A 19,026-nucleotide genomic window follows, 5' to 3' on the forward strand; every position below is an offset into this window, starting at 1 on the left:
AAACCCGAGGTAGACGCTGTCCCATGCCAACTGCACCCGCTAGCAAGAGTCGTCCGATGCTTTCCCTTTTGTTCCAGTCAGAACCTGACTGCAGCTGCACTGCACACCTGCCTGCCCTCGCGGGCATAAGTTCCCAAAACATGCCGCGTTCAGTGTCTTCTTCCAAGAACCAGCCTAAGGGGAAACATTAGGTGACAAGCGTGACTGACATCAGCGCCCATCATGGCGCCGGCCACGTCGCGTCCAAATGCCGATCGTAACAATGGTTCCTCTGTGGCATGGTGACCCGACTAGGAGCTGGCCGTCCGCTGCGCCAACGGCGATATCGAGGCAAGGAACGACTGCACCTGACAGCACACCTGACAACGCAGCCTGTTTCCAGGAATGCACCGTCCGTCGTCCAGGCGCGCCGCTTCTCTCTTTCCTCGAGTGCGAAGGAGGCGGTGCTTACTTTTCGTTTAGCGGGCGGAGATGAAGACGACGTGTTGATTGGACTGTCTTGGACTTCGTTGTTTTCTCCAACAGGGAATCATGGCAAGGCCCAGGCTTTATAACGCGAGCGTCGAGACGCTCCAAGCAAGCGTCCACAAGCTACCACGAGGCTTCGACAGGCCACGTCGAGGCTACGTCGACGCGACGCAGCGTCGCTAGACGACGCTACGACACGCTACCAAATCGTCATGTAAAATAAACGTTCCTGTTATCAGCTCCGGCTCCTGAGCTCTACTTCTCCCTGAGGCCAGGCTGCTCCCCCACATCAGCTGATTGGCAGCGACGGGATGTCCCATGCTTGACTCGGGCTTCAGCGATGGTGAGTGCTTGACTTTCATTGAGATTTGCCAGGTTTTAGCTTTTGTGTTTTTCTAAACCGGCAGTCATGTTCCCGTGCGTATAGGCTTCGCTTGTTCGCTTCCTAACGTCACGGCTTGTAAGAAAGTCCTCACTCGTGAAAACCTTGGATTTGGTCACCAAGCTAAAGAAACCAGACCTCTTGTTTCTTTGTGAAGCTCTGGGAATTGCGGCAGGGAAAAGTCATAGAAAGCCGCAGCTGATTAAGGCAATTCAGGAATGTGGTGCGGAGGATGATGAAATTGAGGAGTGCTGCGAAGAAGTTGAAAAATTGCAAAAACAGGCCGAGGAAAACGAAAAAAGGGCCGCGGAAGAACGTAGGAGGGGGTCGGTAAGGATGGTAGACCTTTGCAGCCGTTCGAAGTTGGCACAGACATCGCACTTTTTCTTGTTAATTTTGAGCGAACATGCGAGTATGACGGATTCTCCCTCGAAAGTTGGCCGCGAGAATTGCTAAGACTTCTTCCGCGCGAGGGCGCCGATGTAATAGCTAGACTAGAGTTACTGTATATGCTACCTTTAGGTAGCAGAGTTGCGCATCTGTCTTCCAACGCCGCTAGCAACCATGCATTGCGGAGAAGCTGCCGCTTGGACCAATTTTTTTATTTCTCGACGCCGCCGCTGCAGCGAACTGAATTAACACTAGCCATCGACAGCCAATGTTTATCGCCGGTCTTCGACACGCCAGACATGTTAATCGGCGACACGGTAGGCATGTCGCCTGCAAAAACGAAGTGCGACTTCACCGCATGGCTGTGGTTGCTAGCCAGATCTATGCGCAACTCTGCTACCTAAAGGTAGCATATACAGTAACTCTAAGCTAGACTCAGCAGAAAGGACGCTGAAGCGTATGACAAGGCCAAAGAGGCGCTGTGTCGCAATCGTTGCTTGTCAACAAGAGCATTCCGACAGCGTTTTAGGCATACGCGCAAAGCTAGGGAATCGGATGAGGGCACGCATGAAGGAAGAGGAAAGATTTCTAAGCGGCACGCCGACTGCCTCGGACGTGGGAAAGGCTCAGTTTTAGCTTCAAGGTCAGACGGCTTGCAGCAAAGAGGCCCGACATGGGTAGCTGTAGCGCACAAACGGTGCGGTATGGCGGCAGCGCCGTTTAAAGCCAAAGATAAGGCTAGTGCAGGTGAAGGCATAGCAGAGGCCCTAACTCGTTCCAAGGAAAGAGAGCTCGCGGCCAAGTCAGGCGGTGAGGGTTCCGCGGTGATGTGTTCCACCAGAAGTGAACCTCACAGCCCTGTTCTCAGAATCCTAGACTCGCACATCGCATCTGACCACGGCATCATTTGGTGCCCGGCACATATGGGTGTTCCCGGGAATGAACGGGCCGACCGACTCGCTCGCGCAAGTACATACCGAGTGACGGACGCCCCTGTCGACGAAACCATAGCCCCTGACGACGACGAGCGACCAAGCGGTCGAGCCGACATCCTCGAAGCTCAACGGCTCGAGCGACGCACTATGGCACCACCTCACCCGAAATTGAACAGAGACCAATCGAGAGACTGGCACCGACTGCAGACGAACACGTACCCCAACCTACACATTTTCTAAGATACACCCCTCCGAATATCGAGATGAGTGCCCCTGGTGCGGAGGGATACCAACACTGACACACATTACATACAGCTGTACCTCGCGTCCTGTTGCGGCAAACTCCGCGCTCATAAACACACACACATTACCACACTGGTCGTGGGAGGCGCGACTCTCGGATCAGGGCTTGGGAAGCCAACTGGCAACCCTGGACCAGGCCCGGCGAGCTGCAATAGCCAGTGGAGCACTGGACGAAGGGCCCCACCCACTTTAGTTGCTAATAGGAATAGTTAATAAACGTTTATTCTCTCTCTCTCACAGCCCTATAGACGATCTCAGGGAAGGCGCGCCAGCTAAGGAGGGAGTCGGGAGTTTAGAGGCTTCTCAGGTATAGCACGGAGCGGAGCGCATAGGAGAGCTCCTAGTTGTAAGTCCTGCCGTTCGGATGGCCGAAAATGAAAGTGATCCCACTCTGAGAGACCAAGGGCCACAAGGGCTAACTGGGGATCTGAGTGGAGAAGACAATGCAGTTACGAACAGCTCATTGGTATGCGAGCTGCCTTGTGAAGGAGTAAGTAGCGGCATTGTTCTAGAGAGCGTCGAGCTGTCCGCCAGTCAAGCGACTGAAGGAGAGGATGAATTGCTAGGCAATAATCAACACGGTGCGCACGAGGCAGCTGGCGAGGGTTGTGACGATGTCGATGTGTGTCAGAGGCGGAAGAAAGGCTCCAGAGTCGGCACTAAGAAGCGTGCAAAACGGAGAAAACGTCCGAAAAACAGAAATGCGGCAAAGGTTGCGACGCGTTTGAGGAAAGGCTTCAAACGTCGGAGCGAAATCGCGAGAAAGGTGCCGTTGTCTTCTCTGACAGGTGTGTATCGCATGCGTCCGAGCAGCCGGAAAGAAAGGAAAAGCGCAGCGCATTGTACGCGGAAGCGGTCGGAGGATGAATTGATAGGCAATCATCGAGACTGTGTGCGCGAGACAGCTGATGAGCATGTTGATGCTGATGAGCATCGGAGGGGGGCGGAAGTCTCCAAAGTCTGCACCAAGAAGCGTGCAAAAAGGAGAAAGCGTCCTAAAGACAGAAATGCAGCGAAGATCGCGATGCGTCCGAGAAAGGGCTTCAAACGTCGGAGCAAAAAGGCGAGAAAGGTGCCGTTGTCATCGCTGACAGGTTTCTACCGCACGCGTCCGAGCCGCCGAAAGAAAGAGAAGCGCATGGTTCGCGGAAAGGGTTCGCGGAACGTTCGATCAGGTGCGAGACCGCAAGGTCGGTGACCTTCGCGAGGTGGCAGGAGGCGACAAAGGCAAGTCCGCTTCGAGGAACGTAGTGAGGTTCGACAAGGGGGTGATTAACTTTCATGCGTATCGTACACCCCACTTGACGAGAAAAGCCTTCTGGGCGCGATCACCGCGAGTACGCCTGAAAAGTTGTTAAGGACAGCTGTTAATTTTCATGGAATGTCGACTCGAGACTTGTTGAAAAGAATTTTTTTGTTTGTTGATTTTAGTTTGGAATTAGTTTTCTTTATAGTGTCCGCGACCCTTGACGGTTTAGTTCATACTTGCAGGGTTTTGCAGCGCGCAAACATAGGAAAAAAGCACAGAGTAGACAGAAAGAGCGCTGACTTCCAACTGACTTGTTTGGGTCATCAGCGTTTCAAACGCGCACAGGAGTTCATAATAGCAGCTTGCTAGGATTGCTCAGTTTTTATTTGGAGGCAACCTTTGTGTCATGGAATGACAAAAACTACTTACAAAAAAGTGGAGTATGTATTGGATCCTTTTTGGCGCCCATTCTTAGCGATATATTCCTAGCGCATCATGATCGTGTCTTGTCAAACAAGCTTGACAACTGTGTAGTTTTTAAAGCTTGCCGTTTTGTTGACGACTATTTGGTACTTTTTAAATGCGAAAGCCAAGATTTCCAGACCATTTCCTCTGACATTTTGACCGTTTTCCGGGATTGCTTGCAGTGTTCTGACACATGAATTGCCCACTGATGACAGCTTGAGGTTTCTAGACTTGAAGCTTTCGATAGAATCCTCCCATGTTTGTTGGATGTATGAGCCAAGAAGTGGCAAGCCACTATTGTCTTTCAGCTCGGCCCATTCAAAATTGGTCAAACGGAGCATCGCGAACCTTTCCCTTGCTAACGCCTTAAAGAAGTCCTGCCCCCACACTGTCAATCGCAGTTTCGCTCTACAAGTAGAGCGTTTGAAAGAAGCCGGATATCCTGCACACGTACTGGTTTCTGTGGCAGAAAAGCTGGTGAATGTCGTGCAGCGCGGCGACAGGCATGAGAAGCGAAACAGTGTCGAAAAGAGCCGGCCTGTCGTACTACCGTATGTGCACGATGTATCGCACAGGTTAAAAAAGATTGGCCAAGCCGCCAGCGTTCAGGTGTTTTTTTCTGCAACGGAAAAATTGCAGAGACTATGCAAGCAGGTCAATGCACCTCGCGCATGCTCTGCCCCGTGCACTGTAGCGCACAGGTCACGCTACGTCCCATGCGCAGTAGGAGTCGCCTACTCGATCCCACTGACATGTGGGAAGGCTTACGTCGGCCAAACCGGCAGGTGCGTAAACGACCGCCTGCGAGAGCACCGAAATAATGTACATAATGTGATACAAGGGCACCTTGGCATCCATTGCCAGGATTGCGGTTGCAGTCCCCTCTTCGATCGATGCGCGATAAAGGCAAGGCACAGGGATCAGTTAACCCGCGTGATCATCGAAGCAGAAATAATTCACTCACTAGGTCAAAACTGCGTAAGCTCCCCATCAGTTTCATTATCACAGTTAGAACGTGAATACTTGGCCGGGCGTTAAAGCAATGGTGGATCCGTTCCACGTTCTTCGATTACAGTGGCTTTGATTAGGCTGTATGTTTGCTTTTTATCTTCCTTTTCCTTGCATATATTTTGCCACTTTGCAAAATAAAGTCAGTTGGAAGTCAGCGCTCTTTCTGTCTACTCTGTCCTTTTTAGATGTGAAGCATCTTATAGCGGAGTTCAATCCGGTGGTGGTGGTGGTGGTGGTGGTGTGCGGCGTGACCACCCTTACTGCGCATGCGCAAACCCTCTCCACTACCCTCTCCCCTCCCCTTTCCCCTCCCCTTCCCCCTCCCCTCTCCTCCCTCCCCCTTTCCCCCTGCCCTTTCCCCTCACCATCTCCCCTTCCCTCCCCTTTCCCCCTCCCCTCCCCCTCCCCTTCCCTCCCCCTTCCCCTCTCCCTTTCCCCCTCTCCACATCACCCCTCCCCTTCCCTCTCCCCTTTCCGCTTCCCATCTCCCCTCCATTCCCCCTTCCCCATCTCCCCTCCCCCTTTCCCCTCTCCACATCAGATCTTCCCTTTCCCCTCCCCCGATCATTTCCCCCTCTCCACTTCCCCTCTCCCCTTTCCCCCTCACCACTCCTCCTCTGAAACGCGGGCTCTACATGCCGAAACACTGCTTCGCATCGCCTCATGATCCCCTTTAGCGGGAGATGGTGTGATTTTTTCCTATGTTCGCGCGCTGCAAAACCCTGCAAGTATGAATACTAACCAACTAGCCCAGGCCTCTATACTTATAAGGTTTAGTTCAGCTGGTATTGCACTTTGTTTTCCTGAGCGCTTTATAGTTTTTTTTTAGCCGTTATGCACTGTGCAGTTAGCTATCGGAAGGTTAGTGACACGCATCAGAGCGAGTTGAGAGCTTAAGAGATGGGTGCCCTGAATAGGGTTACGACCACTGACTTCAAAAAAGAGTTTGTGGCATTTCCGTTGCGCGTCATGCGTGGACGCAAGGAAACATTAAGTCAGGGTGTCCGACGTGTTGGATAGCGGAACCATAGGCAAGCTGGGAGCTTCCGAGAAGGATACGCCAGGCTAGGCTTTGTGCGAGTTTAGCAGAGCCACGCGAAAATTGGTTTTGTTTATTGTTCTTTCCGCGTGCGTTCTGTGTAGGAGCAAATAGAGAAAGGTTATCGCGAGAGCCGCTTGGCTGTTTGTAAGAATAGTGGTAGCAAAAGCTGAGGTGTGTTGTTTGGACCACGATGATGGGCAAGTGGCAGAAACGCTGTTGACCAAGCCGTGGCCCAGACACGCAACCCGCGCAACCAACGCAACCACGCAACGCATTCCAATAGACGACGAGACTGAGACGACTGAGAGAGAAGGCAGAAGCGGCGCGCCACCCCGGCGCTGACCCCTTCTCCGTCGGCGAGCAAGGCGCCACAACGGCGCCAAAGGGCAATCGCGCGATATGTATGGCGTATATGGCGGCTCTTTCATGACGGAAGCCAATCGAAACGCGCTTCAGGAGCGTCCAGTGACTCCTTCCGAAATGCTAACTCTTTTTCTCTGCCTGTACCTTCCAAAAAGGGGTCACATGGACGCCCGAAGAGAGTCATGGTTCCATGACCCTCTTTTGACTCCTTTTTTCTTAGAGTGTATGTAAAAGGCGGGTTGGTGGTTGGCTTAACTCCTTTAAACCTTGCTAAACCATTCTCTACTTTGCCTAGCTTTGCATTACTTTGCACTCCATCGCTCAGGCTTCACCTCAGCTGCGTAGCCATTTTGTCTTTACGATGTTAAGTCAGTTAAAGTCACACATAAGCTTTTGCGCTATGATTTGCGATGGATTCATACCAACTTGCCCAGCAAACGACACTTCTGCAAATGCAAAACAGTGCGACGATGGTCCCGAAGGGCGTCATTTTCGTGCGAAGCAGCATGCGCTAGCACTCACAATATCGTCTCTGTCGGTAGATATTGCTCGCTCCACTTGGCGCGCCAGCGTCGTCCCGTGCAAGCTCGGGCTGTGCTGCTGCAGCGGCGTTGAAGGGCACCTGTTGTTGTTTCCGCAGGGCAACTTGTCTGCGGAAATAGGAAGTGATCCCCAGAATAACAGAAGTGGTAACGCCATCTGTGACGCAACTGTTATTGCAATGGCGGACTAAGTGCTACGAAATATCTGACACAGACGCACCAGCGTAATCGCTTACGCGTTCTAGCCGCTTTCTTCACTTCCTGCTTATACGCATGAGCAGCCAGCAAAATGACAGAAAGTTGAGCTAGTTGGTAAGAATTCATCGTAAAAGAAGGTAAGGCGCGAAAACATGGACACAAGAGGAGAGACCAAGACGACACAAACGCTGGCTATGAAGGGCGCACTGCGGCGGAAAAGACAAAATATTATGTGCCCATGCGCAGGTATGAAGTGCTACCTGTCAGTCCAGCACATCAAATGCCTGATCGGGTATTTCTCCTGCAGACCCTCCGTGTGCTGGAAATCTCTTACGTAGACGATCCCCCCCCCCCCCACATGTGCTCTTAATAGAAAGCACAAATTGATACCAAAAAACGACAGACGCCGCGATTTTCTGGCCAAAATGTAAGCAAATAAACTGTAATCTCATGGCTCTTATTTATGCAACGAAACAATCAAGATAGTAGGTAGTGAGAAAACAATTTCACATAAAATATACTTTATGATGTGCATATCGAAACAGTTTTAGGCAAGATATCCCGTGTGGTTGGTATGATGGCGCGACACATCTATACTACCTTTCAGGTCTGTGTACTACCTTTGAAAATAAATCTGCTTGTTCACAACGCACTCCTTTTTTTCATTATACTATCGTTTATTGGTATGTGGTGCGTCGACGTATAGAAACCTTGAAAGAATACATATACTACAGAAAAAGTTTGTATGAGCACCTTTCGATGTACCATATAATTCCCATACTTCAGATTTATTTTTGAAAGCAAATATGATTCCCATCTTCAATACTTACGATTGTTAGACTGCCGTTCAAACGTGAAGTAAAATAAAATTTAGAAGTTTGTCGTGAGTTATCTAATATTGATAAAATTCTGCAGATCCCACGCGTTGTGGGAGTCGGCTTTATGCCAAGCAGTCAGCGAGTACTTCTACGCTATATTTTATGGCTTTGAGCCAAGCAAGGTGGATCGCTTTGATCCAAGCGAGGTGGATTGACGTGTTTTTGTAAGTGTAGTAGGCTGTGTGCACATCGTGGGCTCACCGGGCACGTCGACAACACTGGCGCTTGAAGGGCAACTTATCGTGCGACGTAACGTCAGCCCTCACGTTAGAGTACATCGTCAGTATTATCGAAACTAAGGGCACTTTATGGTGCAATCATGTGAATATCATACATAACTTTCGTTAATGTATTCCTCCGGGGTCGAGCAATGCTTCAATATAGCTTGCTGAATCATAGGAATACAAATGCAATGTTTATTGGACTGCTATAAAAGTGAAGCCAACACAGGAACCACAGACATTAATCTGATATGACGCCTGTATCGTAGGAGTACATATGTAGTGTTTATTGCTTTCTTGTAAAATTAGCTAGCCAGCACCACAACCACAATTGACGTCGCACCGACAGTACGCCCGCATAGGCTGTTTTTCCAAACCTGTTTATAGACCTGGCGTGGCTCTGTAGTAGAACAACTAACTGCCACGCAGAATACTTGGCTTCGATTCTTGCTGGGATCCTATTTTTTTTCTTTCCATTCGTTGGGTCAAAGCTGTCGATGTCGGTTTCTGTTAACGCTCTGGCATTTAAATTACCAATGTCTGTTCTCGCCGTTCCTGGGTAGATGCAAACTGTTAATCACCTGTGGCGCATACCCGTACACCGCGGCCCGCGGTAAATCGGTATGTGCCACACGTGTCTGGAGGAAAGGGTTTGACGACGTACACGACAGGATTTTCACGTTATTCATGTCACGACCCTACAGTAATGTTCGCCCCGCCACGGTGGTCTAGTGGTTATGGCGCTCGACTGCTGACCCGAAGGTCGCGGGATCGAATCCCGGCCGCGGCGGCTGCATTTTCGATGGAGGCGAAAATGTTTGAGGCCCGTGTACTTAGATTTAGGTGCACGTTAAAGAACCCCAGGTGGTCAAAATTTCCGGAGCCCTCCACTACGGCGTCTCTCATAATCATATCGTGGTTTTGGGACGTTAAACCCCAGATATTATTATTATTATTACAGTCATGTTCGCAAATCCTCTTACTCTCCCATACCAATTTTGGTCTACACCAAGTTAAGGAGGCGTTCATGAGAGCACCCAGACGTAGGCGGCCAGACAGACAGGCAGGCAGGCAGGCAGGCAGGCAAGCAGGGCAGGCAAGCAGGGCAGGGCAGGGCAGGGCAGGGCAGGGCAAGGCAGGGCAGGGCAGGGCAAGGCAAGGCAAGGCAAGGCAAGGCAAGGCAGGGCAAGGCAAGGCAGGGCAGGGAAAGGCAGGGCAAGGCAGGGCAGGGCAGGGCAGGGCAGGGCAAGCAGGCAGGCAGGCAGGCAGGCAGGAATGTGTGTGAGAAAAGAATGTGCAGATGCGAAGGAAGCGAGAGGAGGTGACCAATGAGAGGCCTCAGGCGCTGGGCGCGAGGGGGAGGCGGTGACCGATGCGAGACCGCGCTGGGCGCGAGGAGAAGAGGCGCGGTGGAGCGGTGGAGCCTTCCCAAGATAGGCAAGAAAACTAGCCCAACAGTCCGTCCTACTGAAGACTTCTTGCATGCCCAACAAAGAAGTCGCGAGTGGCAGCGAGAATCGGCGCGAAAGTGCTTCGATGTTTTAACAGCTTTCACTGCCGTGATGTAACAAGCTGCTTGCTGTGCGAGCGTCGTCATTCCGGCGAACGATTTTGTTCCGTGGTCAGCTGCGCATACAATCGAGATAGTTCAGCTTTGATAAGCTTGCCAGTGGAATGAAACGATTTCAGGTGGCTGAAACACCGCGGCGCAGCAGCAACACACAGTGTAAGGTGGCTGATTCGGTAGCAGACAACAGCTGCGCTCCGTGCAGCACATTACGTCACGCACGCCATAGCGAAATGGCGGTCGCCGGCGATGGGCGGGGTTTATAGCCAGCGACTTCAAGGACTTATTTCGGACTGAAATATTCTTTTACAGACAAACCCCCAACCTTTATTTTTAACCACAAATCGTTAGGCGACCGTGTCATGGCCCCTTTAACACATGTGCCCTTCCATCCACTTGTGGAAAGAGCTTCCCTGTGTCCTGGTAGCTCAATATGGCGAAGAAAAAGTCACCATGTAAACACGCGTTTTGTTAATTATTTATTTGCCAGCATTTCCTTCTTCTCATGTTGCTCTTGCGCTATTTGTAGAGCTTTTTTTCCCGCGTTTACTTACAAATTCTAGTAATTTCTTATTGTTTTATTTTAAATGCGAAGCATTTGTTAGCGAATCCTAGGCACTTTGAGCGTTTCTATCTACGCATCTATCTGTTGTGAGGGACTCTGGCGGAGGAACGGCGGTGGAGGCCACCGGTTCCGGCCCCGCCGCTATTGAAACCATTACCGCCTTCGTTGTTGCGGCAACCGAAGTCGTCGTGGAAATAGCAAGGAACCACAGGTACGCCGACTGCTATGCCGGAGTTCCCGGCCACATACCACGAGGTGCTTGCGCACTATAGGAAAGACCCAAAGAAATATCCGGAACCCCACGTGCATCTGGACAGGTCGCAGGCGGTGGACCTGAGGCGACTGCAGACGGGAACTTTCAACAACCCCTGCCACCTGCACCGCCTGTCGCCCGCACTGCACCCATCGGCTGCCCCTGGTGCGAGCACGGACGGGCCGATATGGCCCATGTACTTTGGGAATACGCGAGAAATGAAGATAGGCTACGAGGAAGGACGAGGACAACTGACGGACCCTCTGAAGCGGGGCGCCTTGCTGAGCGATGGCAAACCGCCCTTCTCAGCGAGGCCCCCGAAGGCCAGGAGTGGGCCGTCCAGCGGGCCAGGGCCGTCGCCGAGGACCTCGGAAGATGTTCCTCGAATGGTGGATCCCTGGCAGCCTAGCCCCGGGCACAATAACAACCGTTGCACAAAAAATTCGGCAGATCCAACGTACATGGGAGTCGATGAGATGTGAAGCATGCGGTGCGAAGGTGACAGTGGCGTATTTTTTTTTACTTAGCAAAACGTTGCAAAATGACACTAAAGATTTGTATAAATTTTATACACACACATATATATGTTGAAGAGCCGGATATGTGTTATATAACCAGTTGTTTACAGTTGGGTAACGCTGGCAACGGCAACGTTTACCAACACCAGAAGTCGTAAGCTGATATGTAGTGCTTATATTTGCCCCTTATGATAGAGAACGCACGCACGTTTCACGAACCCGTGTGCATGTGTGGAAGAAGCTCTTGGCAGTTCTTGAAATGCCATCATCCCCGTGATCAGTGAGCACCAGCAGCTGGTCATGACTTGTTATCGGATCAGGTCGTGATCGCGGTGACGAGGGGTCCATATGTAGTGAAGTATGAGGTATAGTACAGCTGTTGGAAATCGTGGATGCATCGGTCAATTTGTCGACAAATTGTCTGTAGATAGAGCCGGCGACATGTTGAAATCCGAAGTCACCCTTCGCGTTGGTGAGGTATAGGCCGTCGAGGCTTGTAGGCCTGGATAGTGCTACGTAGACCAACATCAGTGAATGGCGCTTGTCGTATTCGTAGACTACCTGGGCGTATGTGGCCTACGTAGCCTGGTCTGCAAAGCGGCTGTCAATCAATCTGGCATCGTCCTCGGTCAGCATGAGGCTATCGCCCAGCCTCGTAAGTAATGAAGAGGACACTACGTCTTTCTGGCGGACTAAGTGCACTTTACGGTGCCATGATGTGAATATCATACGTAACTTTCGTTAATGTATTCTTCCGGAGTCGAGCAATGCTTGAATATAGCTTGTTGAATCATAGGAATGCAAATGTAATGTTTATTAGACTGATATAAAAGCGGAGCCTACACTGGAACCACAGACGTTAATCTGATATGACGTCTGTATGGTAGGAGTATACGCATCGTAGGAGTATCATGTATACTGTTTATTGCTTTCTTGTAAAACTAGATAGCAAGCACCACAACCACAACTGACGTTGCACCGCCATTACGCCCGCATAGGCTGTTTTTCCAAACCAGTTTATAGACCTGGCGTGGCTCTGTGGTAGAATACCTGATTGCCACGCAGAATGCTTGGGTTCGATTCCTGCTGGGATCCTAATTTTCATTCTTTCCATTCGTCGGGTCAACGCTGCCGATGTCGGTTTTTCTTAACGCTCTCGCATTTAATGTCTGTTCTCGCCGTTCCTGGGTAGATATAAACTGTCAATCATCTGTGGCGCATACCCATGCACCGCGGCCCGTGGTCAGCGGGTATGTGCCACACGCGTCTGGAGGAAAGGGTTTGACGACGTACGCGACAAAATTTGCACTTTATTCATGTCATGACCCAATAGTCATATTCGTCAAATCATGTTACCCTTCCATGCCAATTTTGGTCTGCACCTAGTTAAGGAGGCGATCATGAGAGGCCCCAGACGTAGGCGGGTAGATAGATAGATAGATAGATACGTAGATAGAAACGCTCAAAGCGTGGCACGTAAATCGTGCTGTACATGACATGCGTGTCATGATTTTCATGTTAACTCCTGTTATTTATATTGGTCACACAGTCCCGTCGCGAGATACCAATTTTGGTGTATATCGAGCTAGCGAAACGGCCGCCAACGCACCATGAGCGTGGCACGGAAGACATGCTGTGCATGACATGCGTGCCAAGATTTTCATATTACCCCCTGTTATTTGTGTTTGTCATACAGTCACGTCGCGGGATACCAATTTTAGTGTATATCAAGCTAGTGAAACGGCCGCCAGCGCAGCATGAGCGTGGCATGACATACGTGTCATGATTTTCATGTTAACTCCTGTTATTTGTGTTCATCACACAATCCCGTCGCGCAACACCAATTTTGGTGAGCTAGCGAAACGGCCGCGAGCGCACCGTGAGCGTGGAATATAAATCATGCTGCACATGACATGCATGTCATGATTTGCACGTTAGGACCTGTCACTTATGTTCGTCATACACTCTTGTCACGCCATACCAATTTTGGTATATGTCAAACTAACGAAACGGCCGCAAGAGCACCAAAACAGTGGCATGTAAATCATGTCGCTCATGACATGGATATCATGGTTTTCATGTTATGACCTGTCATTTGTGTTCGTCATAAAGTCATGTTGCGCAATACCAATTTTTGTGTACATCCTAATAACAAAACGACCAGGAGAGCACGAAGTTGTAGGCGGCTAGATAGATAGATATATAGATACGCTCAAAGTCGCAAAAGATCGCTAAGAAATGCTTCGCATTTAAAACCGACACCGGGAGAGTTGACCAAACGAATGAAAGGAATGGAAGTCAGCATCCCAACAGGAATCGAGCCCAAGCAATCTGCGTGGCAGTTACGTATCCAACCACAGAGCTACGCCAAGTATTGAAATTGCTTTGTAAACTAAAAAAAAAGTTACAGCATATCCACGGGTGAATGATGAAGAGCTTGGGCGAAGCTCCTGAAGCAATCATGTGTACACCGTGAAATGTTCAGTGGTTTCGCCCAGCAGAAATCAAAGCGATACGCCGGTTTGATTATTTTTCCTTTTTACGTTTTTCCTGCTTCTTTTATTTTTCTTTTAAATTTTTATTTATTTATTTTTATTTATTTTATTTTTATTGTCATTTCTTATTTTTATTTATTTTTATTTTTATATTTTCATTTTTTATTTTTTATATTTTTATTTCTTTATTTTTTCATTTATTTTTTTTTATCTCTACGGGACAGCGCCATCTATTATACTGTTCGGGAGATACTGCCGCGGTTACGCCTGACATGGGACAAGGTTAGACTAAGAGGAGCTACGCCCCTAAAAGACCCTATGCAGGCGTAATGTCGGTGCAACATCGGCTGTGGTTCTGGTGCTGGCTATCTAATTTTATAACAAAGCAATAAATAATACATATGTACTCCTATAATGCAGGCGTCATGCCGGGATAACGTCAATTGTGGTTCCAGTGTGGGCTCCGCTTTCATAGACGTCTAATAAACATTACATTTGTATTCCTACGATTCAGCAAGCTATTGGCCTCGAGGCCCACCACTGGAAACGCCGGCGCCACCGTCGGCGTGACGCGCTTGGCAGGATCACGTGGTCTGAGCGGCCGCGTCGGCTGCTTGTGGAGCACTGCCGCGTGCTTTGAAAACGAGTTTGAAGTGCCACATGCGCTGCGGTCTGTTCAAATTCAGAAGCTTTCTCTCATTTTCTACTAAAGTGAAACCCTTGTAATAGAGTGGCTGCCTCCGAAGGCGACGAACATGTGGCTCTACCGCTCGGTGCCACAGTGCCGGGCTTACGCAACGGAGCCCAGTGTCATCCTGCACCGGTAACCTCAGGACAAGAAACTGCGTGAAGCATGGGTTGTAAAGCTAAGAACCGACAAGTAGCGATCGGCTACGAGTCTTGTGTGCAACAAGCACTTCCGCGACGAAGACTTTCGTTACTGCGTCGGGCCTGCGATGTTCGATGAGTAGCAGGCAGCGCGCACTGAGACGATGGCTCGCACGCGCCTCCCGCCGGCAAATTATGCTTATCTGCCACAGGATGGAAAAGGCGCTACCTTTTACCACGTGCGATGCCATTTCAGAACCCTCCCGTGCGACCTCTTCATCGTCGGCCCCGTGCTCAGCGTCCACAAATCGGCTGCAGATGCGCAAGTCATTGTTTAGAGATACTTTTAATTAAAAAAACGCAAGGGTCCCTTATGCATTCGATAAAGATGACTAGAAGGCGAAATCCATCTTCTTCTTTTTGTCAGTAGTTGTACTGATTCTCCCGCGCCCCCCTACAAAAGCGTTCTTCTGCACCTAACGCGGTTTTGCACGGCCTCCGTGACCGATCACGGAGGCAATGCAAAGCGACCATGACGTGTGAAAACGCCATCATGTGACGTGACGTTATGTGAAGTCATAATGACGCTACCAAAACTAATGGCGATCTGTGGCGTCATGATGACGTCATATGGTGACACCATCACGTGACGATTATTTTTTGCATCACTCGTGTTGACGCCGCCGACGCGGGAATCCGACGAACAATCTTCCCATTAGATGAGGCATTTAGGGCTTTCGCCTTCATAAGCTACATAAGTTTTGCATTGCTTCATAAGCTATATAAATTTTGCATTGCCTCCGTGATCGGCCCACCGAGCACGGAGGCAATGCAAAGGGACCATGTCGTGTGAATACGTCATCATGTGAAATCACGTCATGTCACGTCATGGTGATATCATAACGAAGTTACAAATTTAGGAGATCTGTGACGTCATGATGACGTCACATGGTGACGTCATCACGTGACGATTATTTTTTGCGTCACTCGTCTTGACGCCGCCGACGGCCAATCTTCCCGGTAAAGAGGCATCTAAGGCTTTCTCCTTCATAAGATACGGGACGTTTGCTGGTGGACTAGCGAGAGTCAAATGCTGCGGCTGTATGCTGTATTTATGTTGCCAATATCATTCTTTCAGTCGAGTTTGCGTTCCCCTGACGCAAACACAATGTGCTAAAAAGCCCAAATTTATTTGCGCCACTCAAACTCACGTTGGGCCTCTCCAACCCTACGTATTTTCTTGGAGCCTCATTTATTTACGTGGGAAAGATGCCACCCTGTTGACGTTAGACACGACGCTACTGCCAAAATTGCTGGGGTACTCGCTAAATAATTACTATCCTGTTTTGCGGCTGCTGGTTGCTGCAATAACTTCTATTTTATTCACCGCTATTTCAAGTTCATGTGGGTCCTAGTTCACAGCCGACGTTTGCGGAAAAAGTCCGGCAAACGTTACTGTATTTATTTTACTTGGCGTTCCATGCTACTACATGGTCGGTCTCGTACACTGCTTCTCCTTTCACCAGCAATCTCGAAGTGGTGAAGCTTTGGCCTATGAATTCGTTGATGACAGAGAGTGGCAAGTTCACTGGAATGCAAAGGGATCGATAAGTAAGGAGCATTAAAAAATGGCGTCGCATTTTCTCACGTTTTGTGTGAGCACCAGACGAAACGAATGCACTGAATAAAGAAACAGAAGCAGCGGCATTTGCCCGCTGAGAAGACCGATCAATACGCAGTGCGAGACAACTTGTCAAATGACATTGAAACGTACACGAATTTAGACACCCCCCCCCCCCCCCAAAAAAAAAAAACACTGAATCGTCGGGACGGCACATCACGAAGTTGCCATGCGCACCGAAGCCGCAGTTGTAACGAAATTGGTACAACTGCCCTGATAGCGTCCGCGCAACAGTAGTTGTTTGTGTACTCACAAATTCTCATATTTTGCGGCCTAAGGTTCACAGCGCGGTGCCAAAACGCGCTCGTAGCAAAAGCGAAACCATCAGTACGAACATATATGCATGCAGACGCTCATACATGCAGAGGCCCCGTCAGTCGTCGCGAACACGTGCGATTGCTGGCTTGAGGCTTCTTTCTGTTATGCTCCGTTTGGTTATACAGGCAGTCTACTCTGAGATATTAAATGCGAAGCATTTCTTAGCGAACCTCAGGCACTTGGGCCGTTTCTGTCTACGTATCTATCTATCTATCTATCTATCTATCTATCTGTCTATCTATCTATCTAGCCGCCTACGTCTGGGCGCTCTCCTGGTCTTCTCCATAACTTGTAATATACCACAATTGGCATAGCCGGGGATCAGTGTATGACGAATACGATTCACTGGTCATGACATCAATAACGCAACATACCTGTCGCGTACGTCATGAAACCCTTTCTCTCAGTCACGTGTGGCACATAACCGCATACCAGAGTTCATGTTATGCGGGTATGTGCCACAGGTGATACAGGGTCTCAACAAACACAGTAACCACGAAGACACACACACTGACACGCAAGTAAAGTGCTAATAATAATAATTGGGGTTTATGTCCCAAAACTACGATATGGTTACGAGAGAGGCCGTAGCGAAGGGCTCCGGAAATTTTGACCGTCTGGTATTCTTTAACGTGTACCGAGATCGCACAGTACACGGGCATCTAGCATTTTGTCTCCATCGAAATTCGACCGCCACGGCCGGGATCGAACCCGCGACCTTCGGGTCAGCAGCCGCGCACCGTAACCGCTACACCACCGCGGCGGACGCAAGGAAAGCGAGGAAGCTGAAGACAGAACACCCCTGGAAGACGCTCATCTACCATCCACTCGTCCACATGGTCCGGAACGTGGACCTCGTGCATTACGCAAAAACCGGGATCAATGCTTCCTATAATAAATATGCCGGGAGAATCAGGCCTCTCATCATTACCGGTGGCTTCAACATTGATTTATCATGACCCAACAATGCCTGGTCATTATACTGCGTTGAAGACGGCTTGGATGTGGACAGAGCATCAAAAGACCTCGCTGCCACATCTAGGACAGGAGACATCATAGATGATTTCATCGTAAGACGCATCCAGAATTTACACTAATTGTACTATACCTCGCACTTCACTGCACTTAGACCCCTCGTAGCCGCGATCACGAACGGATCCGATTAACAAGTCCGGTCCAGCTGCTGGGGCTCACTGATTACGGTGATGATGACTTTGTTCAAGAACTGTCAAGAACCCATTTCACACATCCATGCGGGTTCGTGAAACGTGCGCGCGTTCTCCGTCATAACCGACAAGTATAAGGATAACAACTGTAGCAACTGCAAATGTGAATGTAACGTACTTGCAGTGCGCCTGCGCGCGCCACTCGGCTGTGTATATATCTAGGGAAACCTTGCTGAATGAAGCTAAGTTGCGAGTAACGCCTGTCCTCTGCATCTGTGTTCCTTTGTCTTCTTCAGATTCGCGCTATCCAGTATTGAAGAATATATAAGCACTACATATCATCTTACCGCGTCTGGTGTTGGTAACACCCATGTTGCTGTTGGCATCGTTACGTAACTGCACGTAAACAAGTGGTTATAAAATACATATGCGACTCTTCAACATATGAGTGTGCGTATGCCACTTCCACATTTCTCTAGCGTCCTTCCGTAACGTTTCACTCAATGTGAAAAATTAACCATAGTCACCAACCCGCGCATGCTTCGCATAACGTCGATTCCCACGGTACGTGGAATCTGGCGATTTTTTTTTTCACATAGTTTGCATTCAGCGAGAGACTACCTTTCACGCAAGAGGCCGGTTCAGGGGTCTCCAACGCGGTGACCGCGTGAAGTGGGTGCTCGGTTTTCTGCAAAGAGATAGCGACTGTAGACTATCTTGTGCTAGAAGTTCGTCGAAGATGATTATTTTGACAGCAAAGAACACAGTTCCTTTCGAAAGTGCTCACAGAAATGCCCTGGAGGTCTTCCGCGAGGTGTTTTTAGAGGCGAAGCTCCTTAAGGCGGCACCCGTTCGTCCCTCGTAGTCGTAGTCGTAGTAGTCGTAGTGCGTAACCAGTCTTACGCTTTGACCTCCAAGGTGGTGCCGGTGGGAGATTTTTCCTGTGCGTTGTTGAACAATAAAAAATTCGCAGCGTGCGCGTTAACTAAAAGCCGAATTCTTCTGTCTCTCATTCCCCATTAGCAGCCATTGGCATGTTCCAGTAGGAAACGTTAGTAGAAGTAGAAGTGACTTCTTCTGTCTCTCATTCCCCTTAGCAGCCATTGTTTACCTCCAAGGTAGTGCCTGGTGAGATTTCTCCTGTGCGTGATTAAACAATAAAAATTTTGTTCAAAACGCCGTTGATTG

At 49.6% G+C, this 19,026-nt stretch overlaps 1 protein-coding gene across 1 annotated transcript in view; it reads right to left on the reverse strand.

The window, feature by feature from the left end:
* The window catches only part of LOC119374475 (uncharacterized), a 207,521-nt gene that overhangs the window by 77,069 nt on the left and 111,426 nt on the right, over positions 1–19,026 (reverse strand). The window contains exon 5 of the mRNA XM_037644583.2: positions 7,131–7,258. Within this exon, the coding sequence (XP_037500511.1) occupies positions 7,131–7,258 (128 nt within the window). The remainder of the gene's footprint in view (positions 1–7,130; positions 7,259–19,026) is intronic.

Source organism: Rhipicephalus sanguineus, chromosome 11 (genome assembly GCF_013339695.2).
Source record: "Rhipicephalus sanguineus isolate Rsan-2018 chromosome 11, BIME_Rsan_1.4, whole genome shotgun sequence".
NCBI classification, from domain to species: domain Eukaryota; kingdom Metazoa; phylum Arthropoda; class Arachnida; order Ixodida; family Ixodidae; genus Rhipicephalus; species Rhipicephalus sanguineus.